Source organism: Meleagris gallopavo, chromosome 12 (assembly GCF_905368555.1).
Source record: "Meleagris gallopavo chromosome 12, MGAL_WU_HG_1.1, whole genome shotgun sequence".
Lineage (NCBI taxonomy): Eukaryota > Metazoa > Chordata > Aves > Galliformes > Phasianidae > Meleagris > Meleagris gallopavo.
In genome coordinates, this window is record NC_139415.1 from 18,643,317 (window position 1) to 18,671,159 (window position 27,843).

Genomic DNA, 27,843 nt, shown 5'->3' on the forward strand with positions numbered 1-27,843 from the left:
ATGCACAGCGCTGGGCGGTAAGCGGGGCACGAGGCGGGTGGGCACGGCAGAACGCAGCGCTGCCTTTAGTGCGCCGGGGGCTGAGCTGCGCTCCCCACGCGTGTATTTCTGTACACGGAAGAAGGGGGTGGTGTGGGGTGGGGTGTGCGCAGCAGGTGCCTGCAGCCAAGGCAGGGCAGTTCGGCGTGCAAAGCGTTAAATCCAAGCGTCACATCAAATCGACCTCGTCCCCCCCGCCGCTGGGGTGAACCTCCGTGGGGTGTCCCGGCTCGGAGCGCTCGAAGCCGCCCCCGGGGCCGCCGCCCGCATCGCCCAGCCGGGCCGAGGAGGAGGAGGAGGAGGAGGAGGAGGAGGTGGAGGAGGAGGAGGAGGGGTTGGGTTGGCCGGGCCGCCGCCCGCAGCCGCTGACGCCGAGTGCTCTGCGGGGAAAAACAGCCGCGCTTCGCTCAGGCGAAAAAAAAAAAAGCAAAAAAAAAAGCAAAAAAAAAAAAAAAAAAGCAAAAAAAAAAAAAAAAAAAAAAAAGCAACCAACCCACCGCCTTCCTGTTTGATTTTTCCTTTTTCTTTTTTTTTTTCCTTTCTTTTTTTTTCTTTCCTCTTTTCTATTTTTTTTTTTCGTTATCCCCTCCCCCCCACCCCCCCCCGGACAGCTCGCTCACCCTTCCTCTCGGCTCTGCATGACTGTCACAAAGGTAAGGAGCCGCTTTTCCCTCAGCCACCTCTCCCCGCGGATGCTCCCCCAGCTCCCCGTTCCCACTTCGGCTCTCCGGGCCCGGGGGGCAGCGGGGCCCGACCGTTCCCGGCAGCTCGGCTCGGCCCCTGGCGGCGGTGCTGCAGTTTTAACCCTTTGAGAGAGGGAAGGCGGTGGCCGGGGGTGGCCGCGAGCATCCATCCCCCCGACGCGGCCCCGTTAAGCCGCTTTGCTCGGCAGCTGCTGCCCGGATCTCTACAGGTGGCTGCGGGCTTGGGAGGGGGGTAGAAGGGGGCCGGGGGGGGGGTTAGGGAGCGGCTGGGGGGGCTGCGGGCTGCAGGGGGATCGGAGATGGTGCAGGGAACCCATCCTGAGCAGAGCTTCCCGGTGCTCAGGGAAGCGATGCAGGGATTCGGTCCCCAAATCAACCCCTTAACTGCTGCAGCAGCTCCAGGTGCTTCCCCACATCGCTGCAGAGGAGGAAGGTCTTTCTTTCCCATGATTTCCCTGCGCCCCCAGAGCAGCGGTTGCCACTCAGCCCATCCCAGGGTGGGTTCAGGGAGCTGTGCTGGGTGCTGCTGCTGGGGGTCCGGGCAGCGTCCCACTGCAGTGCTGTGATTTGTGTGCTGGGGCCATGTTGCAGGTCTGGGAGCAAAAGGGTCCAGGCTGGAGCCTCAGTGCCGGGCTGTGGGCTCTCAGCCCTGTGCAGCACTACAGCTCTGGTAAGCCCAGTTTCTGGGCTCTGCTTCAGGCCCAGACAAAGCTTTGCCCATCGCCCATTGCCACAAGGTGTGGTGCGGTGCTGAACTAACAAACCTTGCATGGCAAGTGGAAGCAAACGGGGTGGGGGTCACCTAATGAACCCCCATGTGGGACGTAGCCAGGGAGAAGACGCAGCAGCTGTGTCCTGCTTGCTGGCTGTCACCCCATGTGAGGGCCTCCTGTTGGGAGGGGACGTGGTGGGGGCACACTGGCACAAGAGTGATGGGGACATTGCTCATGACCAAAGAGCCCAAAGCAGCTCCAGGCTGATGCTGGTGAAGAGACAGCGGGGGAGGAAACCCCCCACCCTGTGTCTCAGTCCTTAACAAATAACTTGTGTTTCACTGCTTTGCTTTTGTTGGGCTGGCACCAGCGTTTGTTGCCGACCATTGCCATGCGCACCGCACTGTTGCCGTCCTGCTCTTGCTGCCAGCTGGACAAAGCCAGCAGCACTTGTGGATGCTGAAGGAAAAAAGCGTTCCCAGCTCTTGTGGGTGCTGAGAGAAGGACTGATGGGCTAAACGAAAAGGCTGAAAGAGCAGGGCTGCAGTTAAGGAGTCGCACATCCAGGCGAGCTGATTAATTAGTCGTGCATGTTAGCAGATTTTTTATTCATTTATTTCCAAAGTGCAAACAGATTCATTCAGAGAAAAGGCCGGGCTGTAAGGAGAGCATGCTCCGTAGTACAGTGAGGGATGTGCTGGTGGTTTGCAGGGAGCAGAGGTGTATGCTGGGAAGATCCACACCGTGTGCACAATGTGTGCCTTCACCAAAGCACTGTGAAGCTCCAGTGCACCCCATGGGTGTTGCTTCCTGCAGAATGGATGGTCCTGATGCAGGCACAGAGCTGTGGAGCTGCTGTGACATCAGTGCCAGGGGCTTTCAGCAGGTCAGGGCACAGACCCAGCACTGCAGTGACAAACGTGACCTGAAGCCACGGCTCATCTCGGGGTGTGTGGATGGAGAAAAAGCAAAAAACTCAAACACCTGTGGGAGAGGAGATTGCTGTTTGTGTCTCTGGGCTGCTTGCAGGGAGTTGCCATCAAGGTGATGTGGGGGACAGCTCTGGAGTGTTTAGAGATTGGGAACTGTGTTTGTGTCCCTGTGGGGAGGAAAGCAAAGGGCTCCTTGCATCCTCCCCAGTGCAGGTGTCCAACGAGTCCCAGTGCTGTGGGAATTTTCCCTCAGAGCATTCCTGCAGCAGCTCCTCCCATGCTGGGGCCGCTTCCTAGGAGCTGCTGGGAACAGAAGCAAGGGGAAACGTTGGGCAAACTTTGCAATTCATGTCTACGGGAAAATCTATTTGATGAGCAGGTCCAGGTGCCCAGAGCAGGCAGAGCGATCTTGGAGCCAGCCCAGCGTGGAGAGGCACAAAAGGCTTTTCTGAGTGTGGAGGTGAGCAGGGGAAAGCGAGGAGGGGGCGAGGCGTGCATTGTCAGGATGTGGAACGAGCTGGTTTCATCTGCATCCTGAGCCACCCCCTTCCCTCCCACGGTGAGGAACGTGAGTGTTCTACCCAGGAGAGTTAAGTCAGGTTATAAGTAGGATGGAGAACGATGGATTGAAATGCAGGAAGAGCCCACATCTCCTGCTTGAGGATCTGTCCAAATGCCAGGAATCTCGCATGAAGTTGCGCTGCGTTGCGTTGCGTTGCATTGTATTGCACTGTGTTGTGTTGTTGTGTTGCGTTGCGTTGTGTTGCACTGCGTTGTTGTGTTGCATTGCATTGTGTTGTTGCGTTGTGTTGCGTTGCATTGCATTGCACTGCATTGCATTGTGTTGTGGTGTTGCACTGCATTGTGTTGCGTTGCACTGTGTTGCCTTGCATGCTGTGCCATGCTCCCTCAGACCAGCTCTGCTTTCTCCAGGCTCTGCAGCAGAACCATCAACATGAGAAGTGCTATAGGAATTGGGCAAATTCATCCCTGCTGTAGATCAACAGTCCTAGGGGAAGTCTGGGCATTGGGTTTGGGATCTGTTGCGTGCAAGCAGACAAACAGTCCAAGTCCATTATGCATAAAGGGCTTTTGCTGCAAGCTGGGCACTGCTGGGGGGCCGTGCTTGTCTGGAACATGGGTAACCCCTCACCCTGCATGTCTGGGGCCAGCTTGGTGTGGTGCTCCCGGCTCCTACCCTCTGCCAGAAGCTATTTAAAAAGGCCGGAGTACAATTAACCGTGAACACAAATTAACGAGGGCCTGAGGAAGCATTAATTTGGGAATTTAAATAGGATGCAGTCTGGGAGGTCCTGTGGCATGCATTAGATGTAGTTATCCTATGGTCTCCTCTGGCTTTATTATCTATTAATTGGTATTAGTCATCAAGCTACGCTGCTTAGATAACAGCTTATCCTCTTAGTTCATGAGCAGATGAAGCCAAAACCAAAAACCCGGAGAGGAAATTGCATCCACAATCTGTCGTGATCCAAGATAGTGAATGAGTGATGCAACTGAACATGGTCAGCGGTAATTAACGCAGAAGCCTTAACTGGGGGGCCGGGAGTATGGCAGTGCCATCCCTCGTGGTGAGTGGCACTGTCCCCTGCTGTCATTAAGGGCAGTTTTAGTGCCTGGGGCAAACGCTGATCCCAGGGCAGAGCTGATGCTGGTTGAATGGATGCAGATTTGATTGCAGGCACCGAGCTGTGCTATCGGGCAGAACGGCTGTGTTAGAAATGGGCTTTGGGCAGCACAGCTCAACGTTGTCTCTGGAGAAATAGCCAGGAGGTCTTTGCAGACAGTTCACTAAAAGCCACATTTAATGCAGTACCGTCTGAGCTTTGAGAAACAGCAGCAGTAATGTTACCAGCACTCATCTCAAAGGGAATAGGGGCTGGGGAGTCCTGGAGGAAACTGGGGAATGTCCTATAACCGTGTGCAGGGCCGTGGAAGAAGGGATGGGATGGCATTGCTCCCGGCCAGTGCCAGGGCACGGGCAGCAGTACTGCATGGAGCACAACACACTCCTTTCTGTGCTGTGTTCACTCATCTTCAGTGCTGCTGGGGCTTCTGGGGGCCGGGAGCACCATAAGGGACCGCTTTGAGTCCAAAAATGGTAGCTCCCCATTTCCAGAAGCATGACTCTCATCAAAGGCAACTCCTCTGGCCCACGGCTTTTTAATGAGTTTTAATTGTGATTCAATGCAGCACTAATCTGAGGCTTTGCCGTGGCCTGGCTGCAGCCAACAGGCTCGCTGGGGGCTGTAATTCATACCATGCAGAATGCAACGCGGGGTCACAGCCCCCACCTCCCCCCTTCTTCTTCTCATGGAAATTTTATCAAATGATGAATAGTTCGATTCATTATCCCGCAAGCAGAGAGCATGGAGTAGCCGGATCGTGGATTCCTATCTCCCGAGTCAGTGTGCAATTACAGAAATCTGGCAGCAGGCAGAAGCTCCGTGCTGCAGCCAGCTGCTGGAGCCCCCCCAGTCTGCATCGCATCGCTGGAAGGGCCCCAGCGTGCAGCTCGGCTCCCACAGCTCCTTCCCTCCTTTGTTTGTCACCAAGTGGTGGCAGAGCCACCGAGCACAGAGCACGGCTGGGACCTGAGGTGGTGCTTGCATTGCAGAAAGCAGGGAGCCCAGATTTGGGTCCCATCCGGGCAGGTGACAAGCACAGCAGAGCCCCTGCTTGGGGACAGGGGGCTGCTCATCATTAGGACATGTGGTCCCTGCCACCACAGCCCCCAGCGTGGGGTTTTCTCCTCAGCACGGGGTGGTTTCTCCCCCCACCACCCCGCTGTGCCAATCCCCAGGCAAGCTGTCAGCCCGTATGGAGGTGTCTGGCCCCTCCTGCACGGAGCTCCGGCTGTCAGCACCATTAATATTTGTATTAGAGTGAGTGCCGCCAGGGTTTGCTAATGGGCAGGACCTGAAGGCTGGTTCCCAGGTCAGATGGCCTGGATGGGGATGGGGAACTGGACCCTGAGAGTACAGGATGGAGATGGTCACCAAACACCAAGCCCTTAGGGCTGCAGGGATGAGGACCCTTTGCACCTGTGGGATGTTTGGATGAAACAGCACTGCTCTGCTCCCTGCACTCCATGCCTACAAGCACTGCTCCAGGCACACAAAGTATCTCTGGAGGTGCACCCCAACATCAGCACCCAACAATGTCCATCTCTTCAGAGCTCCCCAAGCCCACCTTGCTGTGCTCGGGCCATGTGCAGGGTTGCCCTGTGCAGGCAATCAGACCACCGTGTGCTTTTACCTCCAGGCTCAATGGGCATCTTTTGCTTTGGCCTTTTGGTGGGGAGTGGCTGCAAGCTGCAGGGTTGCCTCATGCTTTGCAGTGATGGCAAATGGGAAGCTGGGAGGGGACTGTGGGCTGTGGGTGCTGCTATAACTGACATTTCCCTTCCTCCAGGATCGAGGAGTGCCCGTGACCCCCTGAGCCCCGTGCCAGCCCCGGGTGGCAGGAGGTGCCCCACGAGCCCACGGACCCCAGCAGCTCAGGTGAGGAGCTTTGTGCCCACACCTATGGGGTCAGGGGGGAGGAATCAGAGAGGGTGGAAACAGCCAATTTTGGCAGAACATCTTGCTGATGGAGCAGGATGCAGTGTGTGCTGAGCATCCCTGTGGGCAGAGCCTGATGGATGCCGGCGCCTTTCGGGGGCTGCGTGGCTGCAGGTCGATTCCTGTGAGCAAAGAGCTTTGGCTGCTGCCATCATTGTATTGATTGCAGCGAAATCCAGCGCTGCAGCATCGTCTGCTCAATGGCGAAAACGAGAGTGGAGGCTCTGGCAGAGCAAGCAAAAAGCACAGGGTGGGGATGCTGTGAGATCAGCGGTGAGGGCTCCTTGTTTGCCCCAAGCAAGGCAGCTCCATTCTGCTGCTGGGGACGTCCCCCCCCCATCCCCACACACAAGGCTGGGATTGTCTGGTGTGGGTTGGCAGGGGGGACTGTGCTGCCTCCCACAGCCCTGCGCTCACTGGCACTTCCCTGCACGGCTGGGACATTTCTGCAGCATGAAGCATTCAGAAGATAGCGTTTGTTTTTCTTTCTTTCTATTTGTTTTGTTTTGTTTTGTTTTGCTTTGCTTTGGATAAATGTTGCCCCTCTGCTGGGGGAAACTTCTGCAGAAGCAGCTCAGCCGTCCAGGACCACAGTGTGGGGATACAGGGACCTCAGTGCCTTGGGGTCTCTTGGCTGCTCACCCCACTGCACCCTCCTGCCATAGCAAAGCCCCATTTGCAGCACAAATAACCTTCTGGGCTCATTCCTCTTACAAAGTTGGGGCTCAGCAAGAAGCCATGAAGGTACTGATGTCACAGCTCCCAGCAGTTCCCTTTTACCCCAATTCTTTGTCCTCATTCCCAGCATCTTCCCAAGCACTCTCTCCAAGCCGCCCTTCTCTCACCTTCCCACCAATGCATATGACTTTCCAGCTTTCCCTAACCAAACAGCAGTGAGCTGAGCAGAGGATGGATTTATGGCTCCCTCCCACTGGAGGGTTTCTCTTGGCACATCGGTGGCCCCACTCATTCTCCTTGAATATGGAAGAACTGCTGTAACGGAGGCTCCTGGCTCTGTGTTGGGTGATGTGTGACACGATTTGCTGGCGCTGATGTGAAATCTGTCCTCATTACATGGAAAGAGCATTTCGTCTCTTTAAATGTCTTAAAAAGCTCTCAGGTTGGGAACGAGCACGCTGTGTTTTCCCTATTGCGAGGAGCTGTGAGCTCAGGGAGAGAAGGGCAAAGTCCCATGGACAGCAGCGACCTGGGGCACTGCCCTCATCCCCATCCCTTTGTTCTGCATCAAAACATTTCCGCTGCCTTCGCCGGGTGGGAAGGAGTTGGGAAACAGAGTGGGAGGAAAGCTGTGCTTGTTTACATGAACCATCGGCGAGCGTGGGGCTGCTGTTCCTTCCCAGCACGGGGCCCAGAGCTTCCTGAGGGGGCACAGCCCCACGGTGATGCTTTGTGGTCTGGGATGTGGGGTGACCCCCTGGGGTGCCCGGAGGTCTGTAGTAGTGCTGCCATCAACGTGCTTTTGGGTTAGCTCCATTGCATCCTTTGATTGCACAGGTGTCCCTTCTTACAGTCCCTCTGCGGTGGCTCTGGGCTCACCCGCGTGATGTGGGGACACAGCCCAGCATGGGCAGCTCAGGGGCCTTGGCAGGATACTGAGCTTGAGCTGGGTGCCACAGGAGTGCCAGGATTGTAGCAAATGGATTGACTTCATGGAGCCCCAAGGGGGCTGCGGGCTGGGACCATGCGGGAAGTGCATGGGAAGTGCAGGAGGAGGGGTGGGGACGGAGGGGAAAGCCTTTCCCAGCAGTGTGGAGACCATTCCCATGCAGTCAGTGGTCTCTGGATTGAAGAACTCGTTGACAAGTTGAGCTCGAGGGAAATCCCAGGCACTTCCTTCCAAACTGAAAAAAAAACTCGTCTGGCAGATACTGCTTCAGAAATGTTCATTTTGTGCTTTGCCTAGGCTGTGTTAATGGGATAAATCCTTCATGTCTGTAAGATGAATCTCCCTGGTCTCTCCTCTGCCTGCCCCAGCGCTAATATCATCGCAACATCGCATACAAACAGCACTGCTGCTGCTCAGGGCACTGCTGGGGAGGCTTTGTGGCCGTACCTGCTGGTGCTGGGGGCACTGGGTGAGGTTGGTCTGGCAGCTATTGAATGCACACCCCTTTCTGTGGCACAACTTTGGAAACAGCATTTTGGGGCAGCCCAGCCGTTGCTACCCCCGTTTGCTGGGGTACAGGGATGCAGATGTGCATGAAATTGGGTGGTGGTTGGTGCTGTTGGGCACAGGGATGTGGTGTAAGCAGAGGTGCTGATGTGCACGGAGATGCTGCCATGCATGGGGGTGCTGATGCACATGGAAGTGCATGGCCAGGGCAGAGCAATCCCAGCCGTGTGTTGGGATCCCAGCACGGACCACTCCTCCTCCAGCACTCTTATATCGCCTTTGGGCTTGGTGCCATAACTATGCCAGCCCTGCAGGATGGAGGCAGCCAGGCCACACCAACACTGATACTCCTGCTCTGCAAAACCCCATGATAAAAGCACAGTGCATTTAACACAAATCCCTAATTGTTATTATTATTATTATTTTAATGCAACCTTCAGCCATGATGTGCTCTGCAGATACTGCCTGTGCCCTGAGCTGCTGCTGTGAGCCTGCTTTGTAGCAGTTTGTGCTTCCTTGGGGCCCTGCTCAATGCACATATTGCGGTGTTTCTTGCAGTCCGCAGGTGTTTCCTGGGGCTGGGCTCAGAGCTGAAGTCATCTCTGTGCTGGGATTGCTTTGTTCCCTAGAAGAAAGTAGGTAGCGGTGCAGACTTCTCCCCCAGCACCCCCACATCTGCGGCCACATCAGCGGGGATGCTCAGGGCTGGAACCCAAAGTGTGCAGAGCAATCCCCGGGAGCGGAGGGCACCGACCCCACCGTGTGCTGGGGCAGAGAAGTGGGAGATGCCCACTCTCAGTCCCCCGGGGTGTGCAGGGGTTGTGTGGGGTTTGCTGGTGGAAGCCCCCACCCCGGGCTGGCGAATTGAATGTTTTTGCTTTCCCTCTCTGCACAGAGATCTTGTCGAGTCAATGAGGGACCTGCACAAGTCTAGCGTGCTGGGGAGCAAGCACGGCAGCCTGGTGAGTGTCCCGCGCGGGGCATTTGGAGAAGGCTGTGGCCGAAATGCATCCAAACGGCAGCACAGCGAGGGCGGCCCGGCCCCACAACCAGCGGCTCGGAAGGGCCCTTTGCACGAAGATGTGCTCCGTTTGTGCTCCGTTCCCGGCACTTCTCCCCGCCGGTGCGCTCGGGGCTGGCTGACATCACGCGCTGCAATGCGCGCTGCTTTCCGTGTCGGGATTGTCATGAAAATGAGGAGCGGATGTGGCGAAATGTTAAATCTCGCTGAGCCTCGTTAGCATGAAAGCCATTAATGTGCACAAAAGCCGTTTTCAAGGTTGAATTGAGAAGCATCGGGGAACTGAAGAGATTAAGATCGGCGTTTGTTTGGCTCTAATCTAATGTGCAAGGAACAATAAGCGTTTGATGAGTAACGTAGGCAGTGCCGGGATCTTATCAGCACAGCGCTGTGTAATTCCGAGCTCTTCTGCACAGTGTGGATTCCGACACCACAGACCCTCACTGTGCACGGAGCAGCTCTGCAGGAGCTCAGTGGATGCAGCTCAGGGCATGGTGTGCACACCATCCCGTCCCACCCAGGTCCCTCCTGCTCCTGTGTTTTCCCCTCCAAATGGAAGAAATCCACCGGCTTATCTTAGGGCTTGCCAACATCAGTCCGCGGCCAGTATGTACACTTGGGGCACAGGAGAAGGGGCTTGGGAAGCCCCTTGGGAAGAGGCTGAGGCTTCCTTGACAGTGAGGCTCTGCATCTTGATGCTGATGCACCTGTGGTGAGAAGTGATGGCCTGAAGTTGTGCCAGGGGAGGGTCAGGTTGGATATCAGGGAACATTTCTTCTCTGAAATGGCACAGCTGCCCAGGTTGTGGTGGAGTCACCATCCCTGGAGGGGTTGCAGAACCATGGGGAAGTGGCACTGAGGGGCACAGCGGGCATGGTGGGATGGGCTGGGGCTGGGGATCTCGGAGGTCTTTTCCAACCTTAACGGTTCCGTGCTTCTTTGATTACTTTCCCTGAGAACCTGACGGTGCAGGCAGGCCGAGCAGCACAGAGGACACACAGCTCTTTAAGGGATGACGGCAGGCTTTGCTGTGTGACTGCCCACTGCAGCATTCGAGCTCTTTGCACAAGCTCTGCTCCTCAGCTGCTGTTGCCAAGACTCCCAAACGCCTGAAAAGACGCATTTAAAAAGAAACCCATGGAGACAAGAGCTGGGCCCTGCTGCTGCTGGTAGGCAAAGGCTGGGGCTGCCAGGAGCTCAGACGGGTGCCCAGGCAGGGGCTGGGCCTCGCTCCTTGTTCCCATTACCCAGCGAGCTGTTCCCAGGGCGATGGGCTTTTGTGTGCCGCGCTCCGCCAGCTGACGTGGGGCTGCAGGGGAGCCTGGCACAGCATCTCCAGAAGAGCTTTTCATCCTGGAAAACAGAAAAGCCTGGAAAACAGAAAGGTTCTTTGTGTGTCGCTTTGGTTTATTTTTAATGCAACTGCTGCTGGAGATGCTCCCTGTGCTCCTCGCTCCTGCACAGACTCATCCTTTCCTTGCTCCAAGCTGTCCCGCAACACACGGTGCAGCTCCAGGATAGGTGCAGCTCTGTAAAACCCCAAACCAGGCGATGCTGTGGGAGAGGAAGCTGCCTGTCCTTTCCCTGCATGCTGCCACTGATGGTTCCTCTGTGTCCGTGCCTCCATCCAGCACTGCTGTGTATGGAAAATCCCCCCCTGCCTGACCTACATTTCGTGCTGCCGTTCATCTGCTGCACAGATCTGTGCAGTGGGGCGATGGTGGGGTGAGATGCTACTGGCAGCTGTGCCATGGACCTGGGTGTGCTTCCCAACTCTCTGCTCCTGAGGATTGGCACAAAAACGATGCACCAACAAATGCCCCAAACAAGGCAGGGTTTCTCCTAAGGGTGCACCTTCAACAATGTCCTTTTTGCTCACAAAGTGCCACGGGAGCCACCAAAACCTCCCCAAATCTGCTCCGGCCGTGCCTGGTTCCTGCTCTAACTGTTGTTGTGAAAGAGGTTTCCTCCTCCCAGAGTGGGATTTCGGGATGTGCTCTTTCCCTCAAGTACTTAAAGAAGTAAAACATTGCCATGATCTGACAAATGCTGGAGCAGAGCGGAGAGATGGCCAGCTTTCCATGAGGTCTAAAACCAATGTGGAGCAGCGTGGTTGGGTGCCACAGATAGTGTCCTAATCAGATTGTTCTCGAGCGGGGAAGCATGACAGTACTCAATATGAGTGATCATGCTTCACTTTATTGTTGCACACATAGGGTTTATATAGGTTTCCAATATACATGTGTTTGCTTACTGTTGGTGCACAGCGTTGGCTGCTAGGGGGGCTGCTCAGCCTTAACCAATGCTCAGCAGGCATTCACCCCTGTGCTGCTAAGCCAGGTTACTTGTCAGCCCCCACACATCCACAGAGCACAGCTGCAGATGTGGGCCCGCTGTTTACATGCTGCCCCAAGGACGTTGTGATTCCCATCTAACTCCTGGTATTTTCTCATGGCTATGCACTCTGTGCCGCTGCTCGTACATATCCTCATGGCCGCCCTGCTCTTGCAGCCATTCCCCAACAGCTGGGGATGAGGTTTATTTCACTGCCTCTCTTCAAAGTGCACAGTAGTGTTTTCATGGAAGTTCTGCTCAACCTGAAGCGAGGGAGGGGCTCTGCAATGAAAGGAAGCATCAGAGTCCAAGAACAACGCAGAGCTGGAGCAGACCTTGGGAACGGTGGCACATTGCTCTGATTTGGGAGATGGGCGGAGACAGCTCCAAAAACCCAGCAGCATTCTTGTAACGCCTCCCAGCTATCGAGATGGAAAAAGAAAATGCCCCTTCACCTCAGCACAATGTATAGAATTACTCCAAGAGACAGTTTCCTAAGAATTATGTATTGTCAGCTTACGGCCGCTTGGGTAACAGCTCCCAGCAGTGTTTCTGGCTCTGCAGAGCTCTGTGCAGGGCCAGGAGCTGCTGCAGGGCTCTGGGGACGCTGCGGCTTAGTGCAGGTGACGGCCAGGGCGTGCTGCACGTGGCTGCTAAATTTAGTGGGGTTGTCTGGCTCTGAGCATCGGCTGCCTGAAACGGCATCAAGCCAGGGCTGAAAGTCCAGGAGAAGGAAGGAAATGGTATATTTCAGCGTGAGTTTGGGGGGATTTCCCCAGCGCTCACTGCTGCACTGCTGCCAGAGCACCCATGCCTTGTGGGACACGAGGTGCTCTGTGCTCCATCCTGAGCAAAGCTCCCACTGCCCCGGGAGGAAGCAGAGGGGCTGTGAGTTTTTTTCCAGCATTTCCTCTTCCTTTGTCTCCATTGAATTGAAATCCTTTGGGGCAGGGGCTGCTTTCCTCCCCATTGTGCAGACTGTGGGGTAGATTGTTCTCATCCTGGTGGGGAAATTGGACTGGTGGGCAACAATCTTCCATAGCAAAATGGTGTTTCTTGTGAAATTACTTATTTTGTTGGGAATACATCTCCGCTTGCAGCCCCTTGGGTGCCATGTTCCCAGCACGAGGTGTGTGACCTAAAGTCTTGGGGGACTCTGTGCTGGTTGGGGGTCTCACACTGTGGGGCCACCCACTCATCCTTGTCACTGCTGATGCTTTCTCACCCTGGAATGAGCCTGACAGATGGAAAGGACAATGGGAAAAGCACTCTTTTTCTTGTCCACAAGATCTCTCTGGTTCATTTTTGCAGGAAAATCCTGCTGCATCCCCATGAGGAATGGCTTTGGTCCCCCACTGGGAGCATCTCCATTGACCCAGGTCATTGGAGCACAGCAAAAGATGCTGAGATTTTTATTTTCCGATCCAGAAGGTTCCAATGGCATGAGAACCTCCCACCAGCTGCAATTCCCTGCTGCTCCAGGGTACCCCAAGTCACCGCATCCCCCCTCCATCCACATCCCCAAAGCACAGCCGCGTGGGGACCTCAGCATCACCCCGCAGCATGAAGATCTATTGCTATAGCAGGGAAGCCTCGCTGGCTGCCAGAACAATGGATGTGCAGGAAGCGGGGCACTGTGCAGCCCCCAGACATTTCCCGACATTCTGCTGCCATTTCCGGGCTGTCTGCAGCCCTGGGGCTGCTGGCTGCTGTTTGCAGGAAATACTGAGGGTGAAGGAATGGCGCTGGGGATCTGGCCAGCAAAGCGCTCTCGAGCCGATTGCTTCCTCTCAGGGTGGGATGGAGGCACGCCCGGATTGGGGTGAAAGAACAAAGAGATGAGAGCAAAGCAAAAATGCTGAAATCCTGAAAGATGCATCGGTGCTTGGGGCGGGTGGCGTGGGTGCATCCGTACCTGGAGGGCAGGGATCTGCACCTTGGAGCTCGGGGGTGTGATGCTTCATTTGGCAACAGCTCATTGGGCTGAGCTTGATGCAGGAGGATCAGGAGCCCCTCTTTCCACAACCAGGGCATCCTCCCGCGTGGGGAGATGCGAAGAAACAGCTGAGTTGAGCAGGGAAATAGGAAGAAAATGGCCTTTGGGTGGGATTTGTGGTTCTGTTGCAATAGGAATAGAGTGGGATGGATGGCAGGAATGGGAGAAAAGCCTCATCTAGGGAGGAAGCAGAGAGCTTGAAAGCTCTTAAAAGACATTCTGTGTGCTTTTTAAACTTTAAATATAAAGATGTTAACTTTAGCTTCAAAATGGGAACTCATCTATTCAGCAAAAGGAAAAGATAAAATGTAGTGGAACTCTTGAAAGAAGCATCCTGGGCTGTGCTGGGGTTCCTCCTCACCTGCCGTGCTCCGACCGCTTGGGCACATCTGGCACCGATTCACAGCGCTCTGTTGGATGTGAGTTTGCATTTTTCCCCAGCAGAAACGTTTCCATCCTGAAATTAAAAGTCCATCTGCTCTCACTGTGGGGTAAATCCCCGAGGATCTGCATCCCCTTCCCTTGCAGCACCACTTCCGATGCTGCGGGGTGCAAACCCAGCCAACCTGTGTGCCCACCTCCTGATGCTGACTTTGCACAGGTTCAGGGCCGATGCTCAGTGCTGGCCATGCATCCTCCAAGGGATGCTCCTGGTGCTGCAGGGCTGGGAAATGCAGCTCTTGGTGTGATGGATGGGTGCAGGTTCACCGCTGCATCCCTCCTGCTGTTGGCCCTGCGATGCATAGGGCACACAGGTGGAGATTTACTGCCCCGTGCCCCTAGCTGTGCATTAAGCCTGGTAATGAGCCTGTTGTATGCGTTAGAGATGGAAACACTGCTGCCTACACTTGTAAGCATTCTTCCTTTCTATTTGAGAGATGCTGCTCCTGCATGCCATGCTCTGTGTTGTCCACAGTACTGTGCTTGGGGGCAGCCCCTGCAGTGGTGGGGATGTTTGCTGGGGTTGCCCCTTGCTGAGAACTGCAGGTAACCCAGCATTTAAATGTGTGCTCACATTTTATCGGTAGCTTTTATCAGTAGCTATGAGAACGCCGCTCCAAGTGTTTGGATGGAGCTGAAATCAGCTTTCTTTTTACTTCCCCAACTGTTGGGGAATGCAAAGGGAGAGCTGTGCAAAAGGAGTAGGGCAGTCTGATGCAGCCCAACAGCTCTCTGCTGCTCGCTCACTCTGCGCTCTCTCCTTCTGCACCGATGCATGCTTTCATGTGGTTTGGCCTAATCCATTTCCAAGTCATCGCATTAAAAGCCTTAATTCCTTTGTCATAGGCACACGAAGTGGTAGTGCTGTCTCCTCGATGAGCGGTGCATGCTGAAAAGGCGACCGCCCGCAGTTCTGCAGCAGCACGGAGCCTTTCCGTGCCCTTTGGGAGTTGCATCTTGCAGTGGGGACAACCCCAATATTTTTTCAGGGTGCTGTGCTCACAGCTCTGCCCGGCCATGTTTCCATGAGCAGCAGCCGTGGTGCAGCCAGCACTGCCCAACGGGGGCTGGAGAACAGCAGCACGAGGGGGTTTTGCTGGCGGCGATGCTGACGGCGCTGTTTGCCCCGCAGATGTCATGGCGCCCGCAGTACCGCAGCTCCAAATTCCGCAATGTCTATGGGAAGGTGGCGAGCAGGGAGCACTGCTTCGATGGCATCCCCATCACCAAGAACGTGCACGACAATCACTTCTGCGCCGTCAACGCCCGCTTCCTCGCCATCGTCACTGAGAGTGCCGGCGGCGGCTCCTTCCTCGTCATCCCACTGGAGCAGGTGAGTGCCTTGCTCCTGCTCGGAGCATCCCAACTGTCCTCCTGCAGCACGTGCCCAGTTCTGATCTCCTTAGTGGGGCTTCTTCTGCGGCAAAGTCAGGATTTATGGTTGCCTTAGGGAACTGGATTTGTTCTTTGAAGAAAATACAGCATTTGGACTCCATGGTCTTTGTAGATCTCTTCCAACTGAAAATATTCCATTCCATTCTACTCTACTCTACTCTACTCTACTCTACTCTACTCTACTCTACCGTACCCTACCCTACCCTACCCTACCCTACCCTACTCTACCCTACCCTACTCTACCCTACCCTACTCAACGCTACTCTACTCTACTCTACTCTACTCTACTCTACTCTACCGTACCCTACCGTACCCTACCCTACCCTACTCTACCCTACCCTACTCAACGCTACTCTACGCTACTCTACTCTACTCTACTCTACTCTACTCTATTCTATCCATTCCATTCCACTCTACTCTACCCAACTTTACCCTACCCTACTCCACTTTGTTCTATTCTAGTCTATTTACCCCATCCCACTCCCCATCCCATCCCACTCCCCATCCCATCCCATCCCATCCCATCCCATCCCATCCCACCCCCATGGGCTCCGCCCCAAAGCTTGGTGCTCTGGGCGGCCAGATAGGGGGAGCACAGCTCTGCACCTGGGTTTTCTGCTGCAAAATCCCCGTGCAAGGCCTGTAGACGAGCTCTGCTTCCTCAGCCAGCACAGCCGAGCTGAGCCTGTGTCTGTCCGGGTCCTGGCTGTGACTCATCTGCAGCAGCAACCTGACAGCTCCAGAAATGCCATTTTTGACGTCACCTCATTGTTAAGAGCCAGGTAGGGGAGGATGAGGAGGAACAAAAATACACCAGTACATCAGCACTCCTCCGTTCACATTGGCTCTCCATCCTGCCACTGGGGTGAGGGCACACTTCCGTGCTATGGATGCGATCAGAGCACGTACTCCTTCCCCCTGCAGCACTGTGCTTTCTGAAGCTTCCCTCCGCTCCTTGCTTGAGTGCCCACACCAATCTGCACATCCCCCGTTCATGCAATTTTAAACCCTTGGAAATTCAGCTGATTCCCCAGAACTGCCTTCTGAGAGCACAGTGCAGGATGCGGAGCTGTGGGCAACGGCTGCTTCTCTCCCAGACGCTTCCACATCTCTCCTTCCTTTTTATTTAATTTCCCGAGTAGCATCAGCTACAGATGGAAGAAATCATAATCAGCATTTTAATTGCGGCACACAGCTTGACTCTTATTAATATTCTGCAAACAAGGAGCTTTGGCGGAGCTGCATCGCTGCCTCCTGCCTGCGCCCCGAGCTCAGAGCACACCCATCCACGCCCCATGTGGCCATCCCAAATCCTGAACCATAACCCTAATTTGCCAGCAAATTACTCTTCTTTTTCACTTTTTTTTTTCCCTGGCAAATGGAACACAATGCCAGGCTGTCATTTGCAACCTGTTCTGAAGGGATGGTTGGCCCATAGAGAAGCCCAGCGCTGCGGTGTACTGCTGCTGCCGGATGGTCCCCATTGGAGCACCCTTGGCTCCCCGTGTCAGATGGCTGCACGCTCCTTTGTACAACCTAATAATTTCATTATTTTTCTTAAATAGGAGCTGATTAGCTCATTAAGAGTAAACTAATTTTCTTTGGAAATCAGCAGCCATCTAATTAATTGGCATCCATATTTAGCTGAACATAATTAAGGTAACCTAGATACTGCGCATCTACTCGGGGTCTGATTTGCTGCCATTTTTCCTTCTTCTTCTTCTTTTTTTTTTTAATATAAATTTTATTTTTACATTTCTGCCCTCTATTCTTGCCAGAAATCTTCCCCAGAAAAATGCTCTGCTTTGTGCTGCGAGCACCAATGTGAATGTGTTTGCATACGCTGGGCCATATGTTCCTCTGCACACCAGAAATTCAGCTCCTTGCAACTGAAAGCCTTTGGGTGCTTGGCAGGAGCCAAACCCACCTTGTGAGCAAACAATGTGCAGACATTCCCAAGCCTGACCTGGGGCTCAGAGAAGCTGAAGTTGTGGAACTAGGAAAGAAATCCCATGTATTATTCTGGGAGCAGCTCCCTCTTTCATCCTGGAAGGAGGGCCGTGGATGATGGGCGAGGGGGAGCCACGGAGCAGTAGGAAAAATGGGAGTTGGGGGTGTACAAAAATCCCAGAAATGCTGGAGGTGACAAGTACACCTTCTTCTTTTCTCTCTCCTTCATCCTCTTCCTTCTTCTTCTCCTCTTCCTTCTTTTTTTCCTTCTTCTTCTTTTCCTTCTTTTCCTTCATCTGGTGGAGAATGGGCTTAACTGTGCTGTTAGAGCTGAGAGCCTTTTTGCATCTTCTGGGTTTGGAATCATATTTCACACAACAGGAGAAGGCTTTGTTTACATGTAGGGAGCCAGAATCCAAGGCTGCTGCTCACAGCAGGGCTGCTGCCTGCAGTCTGTGCTGTGCCTTTAGCTGTGTCCCAATACCATGGGCATCTGTCCCTCGTGCTGAGCTCTGAATGGCCCCATAGCACCCCAGGATGCTTCTGCATTGCCCATAACTCAAACTGAAAGGAGGAGCTCGATGGGCGGACCATTCCTGCAGCCCCCTGGAGCAGTCCTGCTGTATCCCCCATCCTATTCCCATCCTGTCCCCAATCACAGTGACAGCTGTTGAGCGGAGCAGCAGGCAGAATGCAGGGCAGCCATCCGCCTCTGCCTTTGTTGGCTTGGGGACCCGATGGCATCTGCTCAGCTGTGTGCCAATGGCATTGCCGTGGGGACAGCCACTCGTGGTGGCCGGGCAGGGAAGGGGATACTCAGCACGAGGATGCTCTGCTTGCTCCCTGAGGCTTCCTGCAGAGAAAAAGGCATGGATTTCAGTATTTCTCTTCAATATGAAGCGGTGCCCTGAGGGCTTTTTCTACCTAAAAGCTCAGGACTCGGAACTCTCGTCTGGTTTGTACCATACTTTGGTTTTCTGTCGATTTTTCTAGACCTGATTTTGGCCTGAAGGAGCCATCTCCTTGTAACCTCGAGACGGGAAAGGAAGGAAGGCAGCCGTCCCGTTTGGTGGCAGCGATGTCCCAGCATTGCTGCACGCACTGCCCCGAGCGCGGGGGGGAAAGGGGGGAGCGGGGCAGGGAGCCGACCTGCACACAACTGCCTGCACCCTCTGCCGGCTGAAACAGAAACCCTGGGTGCCCAGCAAACGAGGGTTTGGTTTTAGTGCCCGTCGTCCCATCTCACGGTAGCATTGTATGGGTTTTTCCCTCTTGAATTAAACAAGCTCGACTCCAGCTGCTGCTTTTATGGTGCAGGCGAACACTGCTGTGGCAAAGCTGAGGCTTTGAACCGGTGCAAAGTGCTGTCAGAGCTCCTGTGTGCCCCACTTCGGCCTTCAGAGCACAGGGCTCTGGGTCTGCTGTGTCTGGAGAAGTAGTTGTTACCCAAAATATGGATTATGGATGTGCTGCAGTGAGGCTGGGCAGGAGATGGACGTTTATAGCCTATAAATGTATTTATATCCAAGGAGGGGGAGTGACTGATATTTCAGCCTTCATCCTGGTAAAAGTGCTAAGCAGCAATGCTGGTTACTTCTCCTGCTCTACTTTGCATGGCTTGGCTGCAAATAAAAGCAGCCCTGGGTGGTGCTGGGGATGCTGAGCACCTGGTGACTGCAGTGAGAATGGAGGAGGATGGACCTGAGCAGTGCTGGTTCCCATGGCCCTGGCCATGCAGGGATGTGGCTGCTGGTGCACAGGTGCTGGAGGCTGCACGCAGCAGAAGGGAAAGCCTGCAGGCATCTGTATTCATCCAACTGTCGGACAGAAACATCTCCAAGAGTGGCAGCCGTCCCTCCATGCGCATAAGGGAATGGCCTCTGGGGAAACGATCTGAGCAAACGCTCGGCACAATCACTGCCTCTCAGTGCAGCGCCATCACCAGCAGAGCCCAAGCTGCCCAGTGACCAGTCCTCTCCTTGCCCTGATGAGCCCCACTGCAGACGTGCTGCCCTGCAGTGCCTGCAGCTCTCTGAGCCCCCAGCTCTGGTGCTGGCAGAGCACTGCTTCCCATGGTTGCCGTGGATCTCTGCCAAGGATCTGTCCCATTTCTGCCTTGCTTATGCTGTCTCAGGTGGAACTGGTTCCTAATGAAATTCGGATCAGCTGCGGTCACCTTTGCATGTACTGAAATCAGCCCCAGGTCAGCAAAATTGGCGTGATTTTCTCCTCTCTTCTCAAGGAGGAGACCTCCTCTAAAGAAGGCAGCAGCAAACGTATTTACTCTTAATCTCAGCCACTAGAGACTTGTGTGTACTCAAGGATTTCCGAGGAAACCCTGCAAATCCCTGCGGCTCAGGCAGCCCTCCCTGATCCCCTAAAGCAGCACGAGAGCAGAGAGTGCAGGGGGAGGAGATGGAGAGGAGAAAATTCCCCTTGTCCTGGAGCTGGAAGCAGAGCCTCAAAAAGGAGGAAGGATTTTCCCATCAGGATGGTCATCCCTGTCCTGCAGCGATGTGTCCATCCAGGGGTCGTGTGTCCATCCTGGGGTTGCGTGTCCATCCTGGTGCCATGTGTCCATCCCTCTCAGAGCTCTGTGTGCCCCTGGTCCATCCGAGCCATTCCTGGAAGCAGGAATTGCTTATTGCCCCTTCTCTCTGTGAGCATCACACGAACACTTCTCCACGCAAAGTGCTCCTGCCCAGTTGCTGCAGCAGCCGTGCAAGGCTCCTTCCAAACCCTGCTGTGAAAAACACCAAAGTGCTGGAGCCTGGAGGCAGAGCCCGGTATTAAGGAGCTGCTATTTGGGTCACTGAGCTTTGGGCAGTGTGGGATCCGTGCAGCCTCGGAGCAGGATTAGGATTCACTGCGGTTTAGCACTGACAAGGTGCCTTCAGGAGAGGCCGCCCAGGAAGCTCTGCCCTGAATCCCTGATTTTATAATTATTGTTCTCTTTTTGTCACTGGTATTGCTGCTTCCACTCCCCTTGAGGCTCCTTCCCCTCTCTGAGGTGCCCTGGGCATGGGAACCGGCCCACTGCTGCTCCTTGTATTCAATTGGTCTTAATTAAAACTCCTGACTCCTTGCACAGAAACCATCAGCAGCAACCAACCCTGCTCTGTCCTCCTGGAAGCTTAATGTACTCTGACAAAAACCCATCAAATCTACTTTGCAAAGGAAATTACTCAGCTGGTTGCTCAGAATTAAAGGGATTGCATATTAACTAAAAGCTCCATCCTGGAATTCAGCAGCTGCTGCATGCATCCCTGCTCCAGACACTGCGTTAATCACGTCCTGCAAATAGGGAAATGGGGGGAAGCTGGATAATGTGAGCTGCGAGGGGAGGTGATGTCCGCTGTTGCTCTCCATGTAATAACCCATAAAGCAAAGCTGTGCGTCCCATTAATTCCCAGGAGATGGCAGGAGGGAGGGGGCTGCAGGCTCAGTGCTAATGAAGCACAACCATGGCTGCATCCCCTCCGCCCCTGTGCTCCACCTCAGCTGCTGGCTCCCAGAACGGAGAGCCCAGGGGGTTCCCCGATGTCTGGGGGACACCGGACCCCCCCTGCAGCTCTGGTGTGGTGGGCAGTGCCCCATTGCCTGGTTTTGCCACTGAGCACAACAAAACTTTATAATGCGTAGGTGAAGCCTTTCCTATGGGTCACTGCTGTGTGTGCAGTTGTTGGGATGTAGGCAAAGGGAAGCGGAGGGGAACACGGCTGCAACGGCTGCGTGGTGAGGAGCAGCCTGGTGCAATTCCAGTTGAAATGCTTGTTTTTGTGCCTGCTGAAGTGAGCTGCAGGGCTGGGGTTTGAAGTGCACACACCTCATTTTCCCTCGTGTTTCCCAGTGCATCACTTCCTGCAGTGGTAGGCAGTACCACTGGTAGATGGAGAGCAGGCGCTGGGCCCTGTGAGCAGCCTCGCTTTGCCTTGCAATTAGCAGGCTGTGTCTTCCTGAGAGCAAATTAATTCAAATAAATCCTCCTGGCAGCAACGGTGCAAGAATGAGCCGCTAGGCCTGATCCAGCTGCTCAGAGCACTCCTGGCCATGGCCCTGAGCTGTGGGTCCTTAAAATGCAGCATGTTATCCTGCCCGCGCTCCTTTGTTCGTGTTAAATGAAGCCAGGAGCTCGATACTCCGAAAGGTCAGAGCTGGGAAGGCTATGAAATATTTAGTGGCTGTGTCGCACTGACCTACTTATCCTGCACGCTCCGAAGCTCACCACCAGCTCCTGGGTGCCAGGGGTGCAGAAAGGGCCGGAATGGGATGTGGAGGGGCTTTGGGGTCCTGGTGCAGCTGCAGGAGCACTTGATTCTATGATTCTGTGGTTCTGTGTTTTTTTGGCTCTGTGATTCTATGGCTCTGTGGCTCTTGGGTTCTATGATTCTATTTTTCTCTGTTTATGACTCTATGATTCTATGGTTCTATGATTCTTTGGCTCTATGGTTCTATGGTTCTGTGGTTCTTTGGCTCTATGATTCTACGGTTCTATACTTCCATGGCTCTATGACTCTATGACTATGGTTCTATGGTTCAACAACTCTGTAGTTCTACAATTCTATGGTTCTACGGTTCTGTGACTCTATGATTCCATGGTTCTATAGCTCTGTGACTTTATGGTTCTATAGTTCTATGACTCTATGGTTCTGTGACTCTATGACTCTATGATTCTATGGTTCTGTAGTTCTAGGACTCTATGATTCTATGGTTCTATGACTCTATGGTTCTATGACTCTATGGTTCTGTGACTCTATGGTTCCATGACTCTATGACTCTATGTTTCTATTATAACTCTGTGATTCTATGGTTTTATGACTTTGACTCTCTGACTTCATGGTTCTATGAGTGATTCGGGCAGCAGTGCATGGGGTTTGTAGGACCAACCTGCAATGGGAACCAGCATCAGGCTGTACCAGGAGCTGTGTGCTGTTTTCTGCTGCAGCTTCCCTCTCACCCAGGTGACAGGCGTCGACCATTAGAAAGGTCTTGAAGGGTTTCCATCCATGTGAAAGAAGCACATTAACTGGCCTGGGATAGCTGCTGCATTATTAGCATCATTAAGCAAGAGAGTTCATGTTACTGAAGTCACTGGGGATTTGATAACTGGAATATCATGGACACAGGGACCTTGGTTGAGATTACTTGCTAAGTTTGGGAGGAAAATACCATCTGTTTCCTAATTCACCTCATGGTTGATCTGCCCAGGGTTGAGGTTGGTGCCTCTCCAGCCCCAGCTATTTGCCTGTGGTTTCAAGTGGTCATACAGAGATTTCTTACCAAAACCCCCTGCTAGTGGTGCAGGAGCTCATGTGGAACAGCCCCGTGTTTGCAAAAACCTCTTAGCCTGCAGGGTTCAGCCGAGCCTCCCCAGGGAAAGAGCATCCTGGTGAGCTAGGGGCTGCCTCCTGCTAGGGCTCCAGCCTTAAAAAGACAGAACTGTTTTACTAAACTTTCTCTCTCGTTTTTAATCACAGACAGGCCGGATCGAGCCAAACTACCCCAAAGTCTGCGGCCACCAGGGCAATGTGCTCGACATCAAGTGGAACCCCTTCATTGAGAACATCATCGCCTCGTGCTCTGAGGACACCTCGGTGAGTGGTGCACTGCCCTGCTGATGGTTCAGCAAGCGAAGAGTGGGCAATAGGAAAACTGTGTAAATCCACAGCTGTATGGCAAACTGAGCACATCTGCAGCTCATGTGCCATCAGCGTAGGGGCTGCTGCTGGTGATCAGCCCCTCTGCCTTCCCCTGTGCACGTGGCATTGAGTGCTGCTCTTTCTGTGTCCCTGCACAGCTGTGCACAGTGATGGCTTTTTGCAAGCCCGACAGCAGTGCTATTATTAATCCTTCCTGCTAGCAGAGACCGCAGGGCTGCGGCTGCGCTCGTGTCCTGGTGCATGCAGCAGTGTGAGCCAAGGGCAGCTCTGCCACTGGGGGGACACTGAATCAGGTCATCTGTGTCAGCTGACATCTGCCTCCCCCTTATTTGCTGGATGCGCACAAGTCCATCCCAAAGAGTGTAATGGAAAGGAAAAAGGCTCTACAAGGGAGCTGGGCAGAGCGTGGCCCATTCTGCACAGCAGAAGCCAGGCTCTGGGGTGACCCAATTTTTGGCAGCTCACAAAGACACTGCATTTCTCTGAATGCTGTCACCCAACGACTCATCCTCTTCTTCAGCGCCATATATTAGTATTTTTCGGTAACTGAGAGCTTGTCAAGGAAGCGTTTCAATGGGGAAGAAATGCAGATCATGGCCATGAACCATGGGGAGCTGTCTCCCACCTTAGATGATAACTTCTATACACCGCTAGGGGGGATTGCCCTCCTGCTGGGGACACGACCACCCAACATGTGTCTTGTGCAGGTGCGGATATGGGAAATTCCAGAGGGTGGCCTGAAGAGGAACATGACGGAGGCGGTGCTGGAGCTGTATGGGCACAGCCGACGCGTCGGCTTGGTCGAGTGGCACCCCACCACCAACAACATCCTCTTCAGCGCCGGCTATGACTACAAGGTGAGCCCAGGGAACTGCGTGCAAACAGCTCCTGGTGTCCAAAATGCAACCATGCACCATGCCTTGCACCCTCCTGTAGGCGTTGGTTTGGTTTTGCATAAGTGGTGACCCCATAAAGATGGGCTAAGGGCTTTGGAAGTGATGAGCAAGCGGTTTCAGCACCCAGATGAATTTTAGGATTGCCCAAAACGCAGCCTCATCCCCTCCACAGGTCCTCATCTGGAACTTGGACATCGGGGAGCCCGTCAAGATGATCGACTGCCACACAGATGTCATCCTCTGCATGTCCTTCAACATGGATGGCAGCTTGCTGGCCACCTCATGCAAGGACAAGAAGCTGCGGGTGGTAGAGCCACGCTCTGGCCGGGTGCTGCAGGTGAGGGGTTTGGAAAAGGTCTGCAAATAGGGGCACAGGAGGGATCCCCAGTTACATCACAGCCTTTTGGGTGGGACGCAGTAGAAGCTAAGAACAGGCAGCAATAGGAATGGAGGTGGGAAGGTGGGTGGTTTGGGGGAAGGCAGTGGTTTCCTGGCGGTGCTCATCTCCTGCCCTGTCCTGCAGGAAGCCAGCTGCAAGAACCACCGTGTCAACCGCGTGGTCTTCCTGGGCAGCACGAAGCGGCTGCTCACCACCGGGGTCTCGCGCTGGAACACACGGCAGATCGCGCTCTGGGACCAGGTCGGTGGCCAGGACTCCCTTTCAGGGTACCACAGCAAAAGCTGGCCCCAAAATGCCCAGATCGGGGGGCTGGGAGAACCCTGCCCGTGGCAAACCTCACTGGGGATGCCCTGCTCTACATCCCTGGGTGGGAGCCAGGGCATCTCCAACCTCCAGCACCATGCTGGAAGGCGATGGGCTTATCCCAGTGCAGTGCAAACCCTGTGACATATCCATCGCTGTACAGTTAAAAGCAATTTTTCCCATTGTGCAGGAAGATCTCTCCATGCCCCTCATTGAGGAGGAGATTGATGGGCTCTCAGGGCTGCTCTTCCCTTTCTACGACGCAGACACTCACATGCTGTATTTAGCTGGCAAGGTTTGTGAGCTTGGTGCCGGCACGGCAATGCTGGGAGCTGGTGCTGCAAACATCCCCTCCAGGATGGGGCCAGGGGATGTTAGCATGATCTGTACTCAGTGCAGCACTAATCTCACTCTCCTCACTCCAGGGTGACGGCAACATTCGGTACTATGAGATTGGCTCAGAGAAGCCCTACCTGAGTTACCTGATGGAGTTTCGCTCCCCAGCCCCGCAGAAAGGACTGGGTAAGGATGGCAGCTCGCCCCACTGCTGAGCCTTCCTGCGCAGAAGGTCAACTGCAGGAGTGCTTAATGAAATAATGCTGGTAGATGCATCCTGCAAAGCAGATATGAGGGGGGGCTGGATGCCATGGGGCAGCCAATGGAGGGTTAATCCAAAGTGTCCCATCTCTGTGTCTCCTTCCGCTGATGCTAAGCCTGGGTCCCTGTCAGGAGCACTCACTTGTTCCTCAATCAAAGCTGCTCGTCCCTTTCCCACTGTCCCTACAAAAGCCCCACTCTGCCCCACTGGGATGCATTCAGCCACACGTGGGTCTTGTAATGATGTGACCCACAGTCTTTCGGGGTCCTGGTTGGCTGGGTCTCAGTGTTTGCGGTACTGGGGGTTATGACAGGGGGAGTTATTTCACTCACCATTCACAGGGGTGATGCCGAAGCATGGGCTGGATGTGTCCGCCTGTGAGGTCTTCCGCTTCTACAAGCTGGTCACCTTGAAGGGGCTCATCGAGCCCATCTCCATGATCGTGCCAAGGAGGGTGAGTGCCCTAGGGGTGGACATCCCATCCAGCAGGGGGGTCTTCTTTGGCCCAGCCTTGGACCTTCCAATGGTAACATTTCCAACACACGCAGTTCCCACTGGGTGGATTTTGACGCATGGGTAAGATGGGGACATCTTCAGAAGGTGCATTTCTGCACACTTCTGCCCTTGGCTGCTGCTTTTTGCTGCGTGAATGCTCAGCATCCATCAGCCCTCAGCTGAGTGCTGTAGCCCAGAGCAGAGCTCAGGGCCCTTTGGGAACTTTCCAGCTCCGTTGTCATCCTGATGGGTGACATTTATTTATTCTGCCTGCTTTAGACCAAATGCATCCTGTGGCCTCCACAGTGTGGCACTGGGCAGGGGACAAAGGTGAAAGTCCTGTACAGCCCTACTCAGCCCTGGGATCGCTGCCTTGCAGAGCATGAGCTCAGTGCACAGCCCTGGGATGCTTTCTTTCTGTTTGTTGTTTTTCCTGGATGTTGCCACGTGGCTGCATTATCGCACGCTGATGGAGGGAGGGAGCAATTGCAGTGCGTGGATGGGATCCTTTATGGAGCTTGGTGCTTTTATTTCCCTGTTCTGTAGTCAGAGACGTACCAAGAGGACATTTACCCCATGACCCCGGGCACGGAGCCGGCCCTAACACCAGACGAGTGGCTGAGCGGGGTGAACAGAGGTAAAGGAATGACCCACAGCCCTGCAGGCATCTGTGGCTCAGTCCTGGCTGGGGGGGAGCCCCAAAAGCAGCCCCCGCTCAGCCCATGCTCTGCCCCCCAGACCCCATCCTGATGTCGCTGAAGGAGGGCTACAAGAGAACTTCCAAAATCGTCTTCAAGGCACCAGTGAGAGAGAAGAGGAGCGTGGTGGTGAATGGTATTGACCTGCTGGAGAACGTGCCGCCCCGCACCGAGAACGAGGTGGGGAGCGCCGTGTTGTTAGCATGGCCCTCAGGGTGGTCCTTTGGGTCCTTCTGGGGCATTTTGGGGGGCAAGGTTTGTCTGCAGCCCAGCCAGCTGCTGCGCTCCGGCTCTCCGCTCCCAGTCCCAAAACAGTTGTGCATTCTGTGCAGCCTGGGGCACCCTGCTTTAAACCTGGTGGGTGCACCCAAACGAGCAGTGTGTTGCTCCTGATTTTTCTTTTAATTAAATCCTCCTGGCACAACGCTGGGAAATGCTGGGAAAACACAGAGGAAGCTGGCTTTCTTGCAGAGTGCATGCACAGGGTAGGGAAATCCAGTCCTAGCAAGGAGGAAGTGTGTTGCTGCCGTCGCACTGCAAGGGCAGCGGAGTTGGAAAAGAGAAGGGTTGCAAAGCAGGAGGTTATGCAGCAGCCCCGCTGCAGCTCCGCTCCCCTCTCCTTGCAGCTCCTTCGGATGTTCTTCCGGCAGCAGGACGAGATCCGGCGGCTGAAGGACGAGCTCTCGCAGAAAGACATTCGGATCCGCCAGCTACAGCTGGAGCTGAAGAATTTACGCAACAGCCCGAAGAATAATTAACTTCCAGGGACGTTTTATAAATAAACTCTCTTTGTTTATACTCGCTCTTTAATTTTATTGTATCCACTTACACAGAATACGAGCCAGAAGTCAAGTGACCTGCCAAGAGCCCACTGCTAACTGGAAACAAGTCTTCGTTGCCTCGTCTGCACTCAATGCAGCCGTGCTGCAGCTCCAGCACAAAGGGGAGCTGGGTGCACCGGCTGCCCTGGAGCTGGCAGGAGGGCACCGTGGCTCCTCGCTGTTAATTTTTTTCCTATGCAAAACGTGACAGAGATTCCCTCTGCTGCTAAACTGGAACTGGGTTAGCACAGCGCGGGAGCTGCAAATGGTATTTGTGTGCGTGGTCACGCAGCATTTCCTTTAAAAGAAAGAAAAATATTGAGAGCAGTATGGCTGGATGTCCTAACAGAGAGGTATTTTTGCTTCTTCCCCTCCACGGAGGGACCTGACCTCCTCCTTTGCCCCTGGACAAGTGCGGGTGCCCAGGCAGGGGCACGAGGGCACAGCACACACACGTGTACAATCACAGGTTGTGAATTAGGCCTTTAGCGCACAGAAAGACACCAAATACTGCTAGTTTCTCTCTTTTCACTAAGTCAAGTCGCTGAACCGCCTAGCACTACCTGTGCAATGGTTTCTCCCTGTTAATTTGCATTGTGCCCCACACCCGACGCTCCCGTCTTTACGTTCCATGTGCTGTCATTGCCTATTATTTATGCTATCACAGACTAGTGACAAAATAAAATGTTTTCAAGATAGCAAAACCTTGCTGGCTGTTTCTTTCTTCAAATC

The 27,843-nt window shown here is 54.2% G+C and overlaps 1 protein-coding gene across 5 annotated transcripts; it reads left to right on the plus strand.

Annotated features, from left to right (window-relative positions):
* On the plus strand, window positions 1–27,815 carry CORO2B (coronin 2B). Of its 5 annotated transcripts, none has more exons than XM_085234268.1 (14): window positions 1–17; window positions 651–692; window positions 5,821–5,909; window positions 15,028–15,228; window positions 22,718–22,834; window positions 23,608–23,757; window positions 23,969–24,133; window positions 24,320–24,436; window positions 24,690–24,794; window positions 24,925–25,021; window positions 25,439–25,551; window positions 26,139–26,229; window positions 26,331–26,470; window positions 26,917–27,815. In XM_085234268.1, exons 4-14 carry the CDS (start codon window positions 15,028–15,030, stop codon window positions 27,046–27,048), a joined length of 1,428 nt encoding a protein of 475 aa, XP_085090394.1. In that variant the 5' UTR covers window positions 1–17; window positions 651–692; window positions 5,821–5,909; the 3' UTR covers window positions 27,049–27,815. The 5 variants fall into 5 exon arrangements, with proteins under 5 accessions (XP_085090394.1, XP_085090391.1, XP_085090393.1 ...); XM_085234265.1 differs by lacking the exon at window positions 1–17 and adding an exon at window positions 8,999–9,065 and having other exon boundaries at window positions 362–692; XM_085234267.1 differs by lacking the exons at window positions 1–17; window positions 651–692 and adding an exon at window positions 933–952.
* The last annotated feature ends 28 nt before the right edge of the window (window positions 27,816–27,843 follow it).